At 44.3% G+C, this 14083-nt stretch overlaps 1 protein-coding gene across 1 annotated transcript in view; it reads left to right on the forward strand.

Annotated features, from left to right (window-relative positions):
- Positions 1 to 336: 336 nt before the first annotated feature.
- igfbp2 (insulin like growth factor binding protein 2) overlaps positions 337 to 14083 on the forward strand; it is a 96921-nt gene continuing 83174 nt past the window's right edge. Inside the window, exon 1 of the mRNA XM_062967334.1 lies at positions 337 to 929. Within this exon, the coding sequence (XP_062823404.1) occupies positions 491 to 929 (439 nt within the window). The 5' untranslated portion in view covers positions 337 to 490. The remainder of the gene's footprint in view (positions 930 to 14083) is intronic.

Genomic DNA, 14083 nt, shown 5'->3' on the forward strand with positions numbered 1-14083 from the left:
AACTTGAAGACACACAACAGCAACAATCCTAATTAAGTTAGCTATCTCATCATCCAGAAGCAGACCCATACTTCCCATTGAAATAATGATTCAGGTCAGTTAAAATTGTTCTGTCATTTTTTTCCTCCTCACTACAAATAAGATATGTGCAGCGTGCATAGGAAATTGTTCCACGTTTTTCCCCAACCATGCTCCCCCCCACCATTGCATCAGTCAGAGGGACCCCTGCTATGGATGGAGCCAAAGCGGGCAGGAGCTGTCGCGCCCCGCCCTTGCAACGCAGGAGCGTAGGAGGCGGGGAACCGGGGCGGTGTTAGGACCCCGCGGCGCCCTGCTCTCGCTTTCCCGCCGCCGCAGCAGTAGCAGCAGCAGCAGCAGCACCTGCCCGTGTGCCCGTCGGTGGTGGTCTCGCTCTCTCGCTCGCTCTGTGTGTGAGTGTGCGCCTGGCTGTCTGGTTCTCCCGCTCAGTCTGTGCCAGGCTCCTCGCAGGATGGCCGGGCTGCGGGGCTGGGGCTGCGTGCTGCTGCTGCTGGCTCTGCTGCGGGCGCCGTCGGGTCTGTCGCTGCCCGAGGTGCTGTTCCGCTGCCCGCCCTGCAGCGCCGAGCGCCTGGCCGCCTGCCCCAAGGCCGCCCCCGCCCCGACGGCGCTCTGCCCCGAGCTGGTCCGCGAGCCCGGCTGCGGGTGCTGCGCCCTCTGCGCCCGCCTCGAAGGCGAGCCCTGCGGCGTCTACACGCCTCGCTGCGCCGCCGAGCTCCGCTGCTACCCGCGCCCCGGCGCCGAGCTGCCTCTCCAGGCCCTCGTCCAGGGACAGGGCACCTGCGCACGGAGCGGCGGAGGGGCGGCAGCGGGACCCGCAACAGCCGCAGCAGGAGGAGGAGGAGCAGGAGGGGACCCCGCCGCCGCCGCCGCTGCTGAATACGACGGAGCAGGTGAGTGAGCGGCACCGCCACTTGGGTTCCTGAGCATACACAGAGTGCTTCTCCGCAGGGCGAGGGGAAGAGAGTGCCTTACATTCTTAGAAGCCGATGGCGTCCACTATCCTCCTGCGCCTTGCCTTCTAGGAACTCTACACACTCCCTTTCCTCATCCGGTTCCTGAGCATGCACAGAGTGCTTCTCTGCAAGTCGAAGGGACGAGAGCTCATTGCATTCTTAAAAGCCCAGGGTGTCTCCTATCCCCCTTCCCCGTGTCTTCTAGGAACTCTATATACTCCCTTTCCTCATCCGGTTCCTGAGCATGCACAGAGTGCTTCTCTGCAAGTCGAAGGGACGAGAGCTCATTGCATTCTTAAAAGCCCAGGGTGTCTCCTATCCCCCTTCACCGTGTCTTCTAGGAACTCTATATACTCCCTTTCCTCATCCGGTTCCTGAGCATGCACAGAGTGCTTCTCTGCAAGTCGAAGGGAAGAGAGCGCATTACATTCTTAGAAGCCCAGGGTGTCCGCTATCCCCTTCGCCTTGCCTTCTAGGAACTCTACATATTCCTTTTTGTTGAAGGCTTTCATGGCTGGAATCACTGGGTTGCTGTGAATCTTTTGGGCTGTATGGCCATGTTTCAGAAGCATTCTCTCCTGACATTTTGCCCACATCTGTGGCAGACACTCTCAGAGGTTGTGAGGTATGTTAAAAACTAGGCAAGGGGGGTTTATATACACCCTATTCACCATTTAAATTAAATGGGGAATAGGGAGTTCTTTTTCAGACACCCTGTATCTGTGTAAACTCCCTTTCCCCATAGGGTTCCTGAGCATGCACAGAGTGCTTCTCTGCAAGTCGAAGGGAAGAGAGTGCATTGCATTCTTAGAAGCCCAGGACATCCGCTATTCCGCCTCGCCTTGTCTTCTAGGAACTCTACATACTCCCTTTCCCCCATAGGGCTTCTGAGCATATACAGAGTGCTTCCCAAAACTTTCATGTCCATCCACCTGAGGTTTTCTACGCCCCCTGCACTGGAATCACAGGGGAACAAGATCAACCTTGAGTTGCTGTGAGTTTTCCGGGCCATGTTGCCAAAGCAACATTCTCTCCTGACATTTCACCCACCTCTCTGGCAGTCATCCTCAGAGGTTGTGAGTTCTGTTGGAAACTAAGTAATGGAGGTTTATATATTTGTGGAAGGTCCAGGGTGGGAGAAAGAATTCTTGTCTCTTTGAGGCAGGTGTGAATGGTGCCGTTGGCCACCCTGATTAGCATTGAATAGCCTTTCAGCTTTAAGATCCGGTTGCTTAGTGCAGAAAGGAGGAAACCATGAAAATGAACAAAATCTGGTTAGCAGTATTTAAAAACTCTAAAATCAGGACAGTAAATAAAGAACACCACTGTGAAAACAAGGGAATTCCAGACATGAATCAATCAGGGCCAGTTAACACCTCCCAACATAGGCAGGAATCAATCTGGTCTTGAAGGGGCAAGGCTTTTCAATGCTAAGCAAGATGATTAATTGCAGCAGTCAGACTTGCCTCCAACAGACAAGAGTTCTTTCTCCCACCCTGGACTTTCCACAGATATATAAACACTAGGCTTGATCGATCCACGAAAAATTTGATTCTAAACTCGTTTCAAAACTAGAGGGGGGCAGCTTTTCGTTTCTGATGGTATTTCCGAATTTGGCCCCCCAAAAATTTCGAAATTAACGAAAATTCGTTATTTTCTAAATTAATTCGTTAATGGCGGACGCGCATGCGCAATTCCCAAAAACAGCACAGAGAGGACTTTACAGGACTCTCCCACCCTCATTTTTTGAGTGATCTTCTTCAAACTTGGTACAGTGGTAGAACACATTTAACACTGATAGCTCACCAAAATTTGGAACGTTTCCCTTATCCTCTGATTTTTGGCGAATTTTCATAGCTTTTATAATAAACCATTTTTTAATAATTGCAGAAATCTGTTCCTGCTTTGAAAGTCTTATTTCCTGTTAAATTGGGTTGTCTTTACTGTGAAAGTCATTGTTCTACTTCAGAAACTTTGTTTTTGTGGCTGAAACTTTGTTAAATTGGTGTGTGTGTGATATATACTGTGTATATAGTCCCTGCATAATGTGTGTGTGTGTGTGTGTGTGTATAGGTAAAGGTAAAGGTATCCCTTGACGTTAAGTTCAGTCATGTCTGACTCTGGGGGTTGGTGCTCATCTCCATTTCTAAGCCCAAGAGCCAGTGTTGTCCATAGACACCTCCAAGGTCATGTGGCCGGCATGACTACATGGAGTGCCATTACCTTCCCGCCAGAGCGGTACCTATTGATCTACTCACATTGGCATGTTTTCAAGCTGCTAGGTTGGCAGAAGCTGGAGCTAACAGCGGGCACTCACTCTGCTCCCGGGATTTGAACCTGGGACCTTTCGGTCTGCAAGTTCAGCAGCTCAGTGCTTTAACACACTTCGCCATCGGGGCTCATGTATATATAATATACATACACATACACACAATGTGGAGAATATGTGGAAAGGTAGATAGATAGATAAGTTGGGAGCCACAGCGAAGGCACCTTCCTGGAAGCAAGGTCTAATAATAATAATAATAATAATAATAATAATAATAATAATAAAAAATCCCTTACAATATCCAAGATGGGTACCATTATTGGCAGAGAAAGCCAAGCTGTAGGAGTTGAAATCCAATCATTTATCCTCCCTATAGAATCAATTTTATATGCATTTTTAGCTACAGAAAAGCTAAAATCAGGACAGTAAAAGAACAACACCCAGAAAATGGGAATTCCAGACAGGAAACAATCAGGGCCAGCTAATACCTCCCAACAAAGGATTCCCCCAGGTAGGAAGCAGCCAGGCTTTGAAGCTGCAAGGCTATTCAATGCTAATCAAGGTGACCAATTGCAACATTCACACTTGCCTCCCACAGACAAGAGTTCTTTCTCCCACCCTGGACCTTCCACAGATATATAAACCCCACTTGCCTAGCTTCGCACAGACGTCAAAACCTCACCGCCGGGCCCCTCTCTGTCTCTCTCGGTCTCGGCTCCATCCGCCGCCTTCCCGCCTCAGAGAGACACCAGGCCTGAGCTGAGGCGAGGCGGCGGCGGCCATTTCCCCCCTCCATCTTCCTCCTCCTCCTCCTCGACCTCCTTCCCCCTCCCATTGGCTGAGCCCGTGACGCCCCTTTTGCTGAGGGGCAAAAGGAAAGGGCCTGAATGGTTTGGGTGATTTGCAAAAGCTTTTTTTTCCTAACGAAGAAAACGACGACATAACGAAAAACGGCCTCTCGCGATTCGAAACCGCGATATCAGACGTGTGGACAACCAATGCTTCAAAATTGCTTCAAAACAAACGAAAATAACGAATTAATAACGGTTAACGGGGAAAACGAATTATTTGAGCAAGCCTAATAAACACCTCTTAATTAGTTTCCAACAGACCTCACAACCTCTGAGGATGCAAGCCATAGATGTGGGCGAAATGTCAGGAGAGAATGCTGCTTCTGGAACATGGCTATACAGCCCTATCTCTTTAGGGCTGGAAGGCGAGGCCAGCCCTCAGCAAGGGGAGCGCTTGGGGTGTGTTTGCCTTTCTTTGTGGTAAAAGCGACGGGTGAGAAACTTGCCCGCATTGGACGTCTCTGGGGAGGAGGCTTTGCGTGGTCTCTGTCCAGTGCAGACTCCAGTCACTTCTGAGGCATGTCTTGGATGGGTGGCACCTGGAACCAGGGAGAAGCATTTAGGGGGTTCATAAGAGGGGGAAACCCAAAAGCTGTGGATGTACTATCATATCATATCATATGGGTTAAATGCTTGTGCTGGCAGGACTGCTAACCAACAGGTCAGTGGTTCAAATCCGGGGAGCGGGATGAGCTCCCATCTGTCAGCTTTAGCAGGGATATGAGAGAGGCCTCCCACAGGATGGTAAAACATCAAACATCCGGGCGTCCCCTGGGCATCGTCAGTTCTCTCACACCAGAAGCAACTTGCAGTTTCTGAAGTCACTCCTGACATGAGAAAAAATATATCATTGGGATGTATATCTGGATGGATGGATAGATAGCCACCATCATGGTCAGTGGGGATTCTGGGAGTTGTGGTCAACAAGAGAGGAGAGTAAAGGAATCAGAGAAAGCTTCCCACTCCCACAACTCTTTGTGTGAAGGGAGGTGAGACTGAGGTGTGATCATGAAAGGAAGAATTTAAGACAGAAGGCAACAGGCTATAAGAAGCTGATGAGGGGAAAATAGAAGTCCTATTCTAATTAATATACAAAAATTGGCAAAATGTAAGAGTAAAAAGTAGGGATAAGTCAATGCTGAGTGAAGCTGGAAGGAGTGACAGGAAGAAAACCAAGGGAGAAAGGAGGAAAGTTGTTATGTGTGGGGAAGAGTGCATCCCTGCAAGGCAGAGTTCAGCTGTGACTAGGCACATAAAGCTCAGAAAAAACTCAGGGTTACCTTTTGGAGTGTCAGAAGCGGATGAGGATATCCTTGTACTATAATGTTTGATCTGGATCTGTGGAGGTGAGGCATGGGAGTTGTAGATAAGTATGTTTGGGTGCTGGACCTGTCGGTTTTTAGAGAGGAATCCCCACCTTAGATAGTAAAATGTGTTGCTGTTGCTATGTGCTTTCATGGCATTTCTGGCTTTTTAGCAACTTTATCAATAGGGGTTTCTGGGACTCGGAGAATGTGATTCGCCCAAGGTTACCCAGGCTGGATCTACACTGACCTATAATACTGTTTCAGAATGCAGATTAACTGCACTAAATATGAGTCTACACTGCCCTATAATCCAGTTCAATGCAGTTGATTTGCACTCTAGAACAGGATTATAGGGCAGTGTAGACCCAGCCTTATAATCCAGTTCAATGCAGTTGATTTGCACTCTAGAACAGGATTATAGGATAGTGTAGACCCAGCCTTATAATCCAGTTCAATGCAGTTGATTTGCACTCTAGAACAGGATTATAGGGTAGTGTAGACCCAGCCTTATAATCCAGTTCAATGCAGTGGATTTGCACTCTAGAACAGGATTATAGGGCAGTGTAGACCCAGCTTTATAATCCAGTTCAATGCAGTTGATTTGCACTCTAGAACAGGATTATAGGGTAGTGTAGACCCAACCTTATAATTCAGTTCAATGCAGTTGATTTGCACTCTAGAACAGGATTATAGGGCAGTGTAGATCCAGCCCCAATGGGTGTCCATGGCTGAGTGAAGATTCAAACCCCAATCTCCAGATCATACGTAGTCATACTCAAAGCCCCCAGTGGTGCAATGGGTTAAGCCTTTGTGCCATCAGGACTGCTGACTGAAAAGTCGGTGGTTCAAATCCGGGAAGCGGGGTGAGCTCCCTTCTGTCAGCTTTAGACCCCCACGCGAGGACATGAGAGAATCCTCCCACAGGATGGTAAAATATCAAACATCCGGGCATTCCCCTGGGCCACATCCTTGCAGACAGCCAATTCTCTCACATCAGAAGCGACCTGCAGTTTCTCAAGTCGCTCCTTACACGAGAAAAAACCTCAAAGCACTAAACTACACTGGCACTCAGTATGTATTACTTCACATTGCTTCCAACCCAACCACACATGATTTGCTCACTCTGTTCATTCTTCTGAGTAAGATCCTGGACGTCTGCCCCAAAGTCCTGCCCTGGCCACAATCTCACTGGATAGGGATAGTTATATCTTGGTAACCAAATCTTCAACCTTGTTGAAAAGGTAAATCTGAAGAGGGACAGGTGGCCAGAGGAATAAGATGCCTTGCCCTTTCTCTACTTGTTGGCCATCCCTTCTGTGTCCTAGCACGCAATGTCTTCTGTCCCCTTAAGGTCAGATGGTGGCTTTCGTGAGCAGACGATACACATACACACACACATATACACAATCTGAAAACAGGAGCACTACTTTAATTCATGGGAAGCTAATTCTAACCCATTTTGAAACCCCGTTTAGAGCTTGGGTCACAGGGAGTGCAATAGGAGCTAGGATGTCATGAGATCTTCTTCAGCATGTCAACCTCACACTGAAGGGTGTACATGTATATGCTGAAGGCTATGGCAGTCTCTCAAGCCCTCCTGCGGGTGGCACATTTAGCTCCTATATGTGCTCCATATTGGCATCATCACCTTGCCTGGAGCAAGGCTTGAGAAAACTAAACCAAAATCTATATAGAAAAAGTAGTATTTGAGGTGAGGACATTCCAAGTTGTATAATGTTGGGTTACAAGGTGTGTGTGTTGCATTTCGGTCTTCTTCTATGCAAAAGTGTTCCGTGCATGTAATAATTGAGTCCTGCAGGGAAAAGACCATGTGAAACTTCTCTCAGGGAACAAGTGTGTGGCTGTGTCATGAGGAGAACAGGAAGCAATAGGAGCATTTAAATAAACATCTCTTCGCATGCAGTCTGAGGTTATGCAGTTCTCGGTTCTGCCAACCAAACACAAAAACTTTTGCTGAAAGGAACTGGTGAGTTTTAAAGGAGCATTGGGACCACGTGTTCTTTCTCTTTCTATAACCAATCAGATTAATATATTTGCTTCTTTGTCTGTTGCCAGCAAAATGTGATGGGATACTAAGAGCTGGTTCATACTTCATGTTAGCAGTTAATGCAGTGGTTTGACTCCAATGTGGAATGCAGGGGAGGCAGAGCCGGTCCAACAATGAGGCGAATTAAGCGGTCGTTTGGGGCGCAAAACATACGGGGGCGCAGTCGAGACTGCTTTTTCTGTTGATTTGTTGGAAAACATGATGTTTTGGGGCTTAATTTGTAAAATCTTAATGTAATTTGATGTTTAATAGACTTTTCCTTCATCCCTCCTTATTATCCAACATTTTCACTTATCCAATGCTTTTATTTTTCAGTGATTTGTTTGAGGGGAGGCAAAATTCTGTTCGCCTACACTTGAAAAATACCTAGGGCTGGCTCTGAGGGGAGGTATGCATATACATGCACATTCTTCAGTGTGCAGTAGACCATGCTGAAGAAGATCTCATGACATCCTAGCTCCTATTTAAGCATGTCTAAGGACACTTTCTGCTGTTTCCTGTGGGCAGTAGAATGCAGTGTGACATACCAGAGCCAAACACAGTTGCCACATGAAGTGCAAAGCAATTGCAAACTATACTTTACAAGTTCCCTTTTCTTTGGTTACCTATTAGCTTCTCCTTCCCAGATAGTTTAGTTTGCAGTGTCAGTAATATGTTGCAATTTGCTGCTTAAACACTTACCTTGAAGGTCACACCTAAAGCTCCTTGGTGTGAGCAAGTAGTTACAGTGATGTTAAAAGTGGCTCTGGCAGAAGCAGAGATGAATGGCATGTGAAGGTCCATATCTGTCACGTTTCAACCTCCATGACAGTGGTTCTCAACCTGTGGGTCCCCAGGTGTTTTGGTCTGTAACTCCCAGAAATCCCAGCAAGTTTACCAGCTGTTAGGATTTCTGGGAGTTGAAGGTCAGAAGATCGGGGGACCCACAAGTTGAGACCACTGCTCTATGGTAAGAACTCTGCAGAAAGTGGTGTGTGTGTAATTTATAAACAACACACGCCAATCTTCTCTTACATGCAAAGTATTTGAAGTGAAGGATGTCTTCAGTGCAATCTGTTTCCATTAAACATTGCGGATTATATATTGTTTCCGTTTGTTCTAACTGTACAGCTATATCATGTGCAGCACGCTCCTAAGTATGTGCTTTGTTCAGTGGGACTTACTCTTTGTTTAAGTAATTGTAGAATTGATTTAACATTTAATCTTGAAACAAAATGAAAATGTAGTACCTTTGTATCGACTGGGATTTGGTTTGAGGACCTCAATGGATACCAAAATGTATAGATTCTCAAGTCTCAGTATATACAAATGCATAATGAAATGGTGTTCCTTATATAAAATGGAAAAGTGCTTTTGGATCCCCCTCCCCCCAATCCATTCTCTTTTTCGAGTGCTGAATTTGTATAGTTAGCCAATCATGATCAGATAAGTATAGATCATATGTTTTTAATAAAATTATATATCAGGAAACTTCATTTCTCAAGTGCTTGGTCTGGATTTTAAGTTCATTTGTAGTCATTCTCTTAATAATACATTAACCAAAACCAAATAAACCTTTTCATCGCATTGCATGTGTGTTCCTTGATATCATGCTAAGGAAATGCAGAACATAACAACAATAAGTGTGGAAGTGTGATATTTAAAACCATTTAAATCTAGAGGAAGGGCTCACAGCATGCTGATTTTTTTAATTGTGTCAGGAGTGACTTGAGAACATAACTGTAAGACGCTTCTTGTGTGAGAGAGTTGGCTGCCTACAGAGATGTTGCCCAGGGGACACCAGGATGTGTTACTATCCTGCTGGGAGGCTTTTCTCTTGTCCGTCACGGTGGTGCAATGGGTTAAACCCTTGTGCCGGCTGAACTGCTGACCTGAAGGTCGCAGGTTTGAATCCGCCAGACGGGGTGAGCTCCCGTCTGTCAGCTCTAGCTTGCTTCCGGTGGCCTAGGGGATAAAAGCCTTGTGACTTGAAGGTTGGGTTGCTGACCTGAAGGCTGCCAGGTTTGAATCCCACCCGGGGAGAGCGCGGTTGAGCTCCCTCTATCAGCTCCAGCTCCATGCGGGGACATGAGAGAAGCCTCCCACAAGGATGGTAAAACATCAAAACATATGGGCGTCCCCTGGGCAACGTCCTTGCAGACGGCCAAATCTCTCACTCCAGAAGCAACTCCAGTTGCTCCTGACACACACACACACACACACAAAAAGCTCTAGCTTGCAGGGACATGAGAGAAGCATGCTGATAAAGTTGTGCTATGGCACTATGGTTGCAATAGGTTTGCTTAAATGCAAATGAAATTTTCACTAGACAAAAAAAGCCGTTATCTCCACTGAATGTTCTTCATTCAATATTGCATTCCAGCTGGCTGCCTGAAAAAAAAGTATGAGTGGGATGATGGGAGGTTTTCCATTAAAAGCAGAAATGGAGAATTGGAGTAATCAATCTTGGAATCCAAGCATGGGGAGTACGGGGAAAGTGGCTTAAACTCATTCTTGGAAACTTAGGCAAAATAAGTTTGAATTTGACACACTTTGGCACGATCAGTTCTTGTCTGCCACAGAACCAGGTGCTGGTTTATTGTCTTTCCTGTGAATTCCATGAATTGTAGTGATTTGCATAGGAGAGGAAGTGAGGGAGGTCCTTCTCTTGACTGGGGATTGGAATGTAAAACTTGTGTGCAATTCCTAAATTCCTAAATTAAGGGGTTGGCAAGTTTGTCCCTGACGAGAGTCAGGAAGGTTGCCCAAGTGAAACAAGGAATAAGACTGAGAATTCTCCTGCTGTGGATTTCAGTATTGTTTAATCTTCCACTGAGATCGGAGCTTGCCAAACCAGAAAAAGCTGAAGGCAGAAAGAAATACAAATAATCTGCAGCAAGGAATGAATGCTGTTACTTATTGTAAAAAGGGCCAGGAGTATTTGGGGGAACATTGGAACAAAAAAGAGAGAGTTGCTGGAAATTTCAGTAATGAACCAAGTGTCATTGTACAATTTGAGGTTCAGTTCTATACAGTTAAATGTTCAATTCTCGCCATCTAATACAGATTAGACCACTGCATCAGAGTCTTCATGATGTTAGACTTCATTTCTTTCCTTGCTTCTGTTAACAAATTAAACATTCTGGATATTGCCTCTATCCATGCTTGCAACCAAACATTTCAGCTAACTATTCCCCCTGTATTCTTAAATATAATGGATTTTCATTCCAAGCTTGGCTATTGACTTCAGAAAACTCCAATTTTCCTTCTTCTACTCACATAAAGGCAACTGGTTGTGTGAGGTTCAACTGTATTTCCAGTTTCAGAGGCTGAATGAAGACTTCTGAGTTTCATCCTATGAATCAACATGGGCACACTGACATTTCCAAAGGTACATGGCAGTGTTTTGTGAAAATCTGGATGTTTGCATCTGCAACTGGTTCCTAGTGATGCTATAGGAATGCTAGAACTATATTCTCAGGGAGCTCTTTTAAAAAAAGCAGATATGATCCTACAGGAATCATAGTATTGTGAAATGATAGAGATGGAAAAGATTAGACAAATAATACACACTCAAGAGACATCCAGCCCCTGCTTGAAGAATACCAAATAAGAAAAGTCTGGCATACTCTGAGTCAGGTTGTTCCTCCTTTAAAACAGGATTTTTAGACATCATCTTGTAGGATAAGATAATTGAAGAAAAACCAGCAATTGCTATGAATGGTTAGAGAACTAAAACCAATAATTTTGAATAGTGATTTTCTGTAGTGAGCTTACAACAGCCTCCAAAATAATCCTTTCTTTCCTTTGCTTTTGTAGTATCTTGTTCTGGTTTTCCCATTCCCATGCTATCTTTTGTCTCACCTTGTTAACTTGATTTATACTCTTGTGTTCACCCACCACAACCCATAGCATACTTTACATATGTGACAAAATGAACTGTTAACTATAAAATCTCATGCTGCAATAAATCAACTAGTCTCAAAGGTGTCCCAGGACTTTCACTCCTCAATCCTGAGTGTGTCTGGTCAATAGATTACAGGTCGTGTTCTTTTTTCGTGAGAAGTTTTCTTGTTCAGTGCTTATGTGTATTTTCCAAACCATATCCAAACTGTGGAGTCCTGCAAATCAGTTAAGACTCTTTTGATATTTTATCTCTGACTCATGGCTGGAACAGTTGCCGAAATTTCCGCTTTCATAGTCTGCTTTGCACCTTTCTGAGTGTTGGCTTCATTAGATCTAGAGGTAATTAGAAGATATCACAATGTTTCTAATAATTTCTTAGGAAACTAGGATCAAAATGAGTGTGAGTGTTTTTTTTTCCTCATTGCCAAAATTTAAGGAATACTTCTCTAGGTTAGAACCACTATATATGTGTGCAATTAATATCAAGCAAATACAGTAGAGTCTCACTTGTCCAACCTTCATTTATCCAACGTTCACTTATCCAACGCAGTCTCCCTTTTAGTAGTCACTGTTTTTGTAGTCAAGGTTTACAATACATTGCAATGTTTTGGTGCTAAAGTCATAAATACAGTAATTACTGCATAACGTTATCATGTATTGAACTGCTTTTCTCTATCAATTTGTTGTAAAATATAACATTTTGGTTCTTAATTTGCAAAATAATAATGTAATTTGATGTTTAATAGGCTTTTCCTTAATCCCTTCTTATTATCCAACATTTTCACTTATCCAACGTTCTTCCGGCCTGTTTATGTTGGATCCGTGAGACTCTGCTGTAAGTAGAAGCATTTCACATGTACACTTTCTTCTTGGATGCAATTTGTTTGGGGATAACAACCACTCCTTTGTACGTATTTAGAATGCTTTAGGCATGATTGTTCTAATTCCTGTCTTGTGCTTTATCAGATGTCTCATTCCTTCTTTGTTTAAAATATTATTTCTTCTATATTTTGGGTTGGTACTAAATAAGCCTGGTTTTGCAAAGGAATAGCAATGGTTGTTGGAACCTCTGCCTTTAAGAAACCATAAGCAATTCTGGAACATGGCCATACAGCCCGGAAAACTCAGAGCGACTCAATGATTCCAGCCATGGAAGCCTTCGACAACATACAAGCCCTTTGTTTTATCTACTGCAATGCACATCAATGTATGTTTGTATATTAGAAATTATTTAATTAATTAATTGATATTTCGTCTTTCTCCTGGTATGACCCAAGGTGGTTTGCAAGAAATTCAAACAAAGTACAGCAAAAACCTACAATATACAAACATTTAAAAACAAGAAATATACTATTATGCTTAAAATGCTTAATTAAAACAGTTTAAAACCACATCTGGAATATATGGCAAAACTTCCCCAGTCAGTGTCATCTTACTGGACCAGCATATGGTCTGAAAATTATAGTCACAACAAGCATTGCTTGCCAGAAATATAGCATTGTATTGAAACAGCTTGAGCAGGACTTACAAAGGGGAGGGGAAGGAGGGCACACATTTTTAGATTTGGTCAAGAAATGGACCCAGATCCAATTCCACTGCATTTCTTTCTTTCTTGGTACTATCATGTGCCACTTGTTTTTGACATTCTTTGTAAAACTTATGAAAAGAATTTATTGTTGTTAGTTGTTGTATGCCTTGGTGTTGTTTCCAGCTTATGGCGATGCAGGTTTTCTGAGCCTGATTGGAACTCCCACAAGGTCATGCTGGGTTTCCATAGCAGTAATGATCTACACAATTTAGGTATTTTGAAAATATTTATGATTTTTAGTTAGTCTACTGCCGCAAGCTAGAGAACTGACCAGGAGGCAACTGAATAAAAGCAAGCTTCGGGTGAATAAAATAAAACCAGTAGGTGAGAGGAAGGGAATAGGAATGAGAGGTAGGCAGGCAACTGGAGTCGGAAGAGGCCACAGGTGAAACACAAGACCACTGACAAATGGACAGAAACAGATTCAGAATTAATTAAGTCACTATGGCCTGAGCTGCCTGGAGTAGATGTGCCTCAGTTTACATCCATGGTCCAGGTAGGTAGTTTATCCAATTGTTTGCCAACTCATCTTCCATTAAGAACAGCTATATTGGCCACTGTAGGAATGGAAGATAGGAGGGGTATAGTTGTTAGGTGTGTCTCGGAAAATAAATCTAGCCAAGTGGCCTTGTTGTAGTTTGCACTGATGTGTCTTCTCTCACTTGCCCACAAGGACTCAAGAGACCTTAAAGGAATGAGCAAAAGATTGGGCATGAAAACAGGGCCCAAACCCATTTTCATCAGCACTGACCTTTTTCAAGATCAAACCAAAGACCCACCCAATTTGCACTCTGTCTTCAGTGGGTGGTCATCCCAAGCCTCTCAAAGTTTATCAGCAGGGCACAATGCAGGTAGGTTTCTCCTGATTGCCTGTCCTCAGTGTCTGGTAATTGAAGAGACACCCCACTCTGAGTATGGAGGCTGTGGGCCCTTCCAGGCAGCCTTATATCTCAGAATATAAAGTCCAAAAATCCCACATTACCTGAGTGTGGACTCAGATAACCCAGTTCAAAGCAGATACTAACATGTCATGTGTAGTGCTATGTATGCATTCTCCAAATATGTTATTAAACCAAGACATATTTCTAGCCCATGTCCTTAAATGATGGAGATGCATGAGATC

Source organism: Anolis carolinensis, chromosome 1 (genome assembly GCF_035594765.1).
Source record: "Anolis carolinensis isolate JA03-04 chromosome 1, rAnoCar3.1.pri, whole genome shotgun sequence".
Taxonomy (NCBI): domain Eukaryota; kingdom Metazoa; phylum Chordata; class Lepidosauria; order Squamata; family Dactyloidae; genus Anolis; species Anolis carolinensis.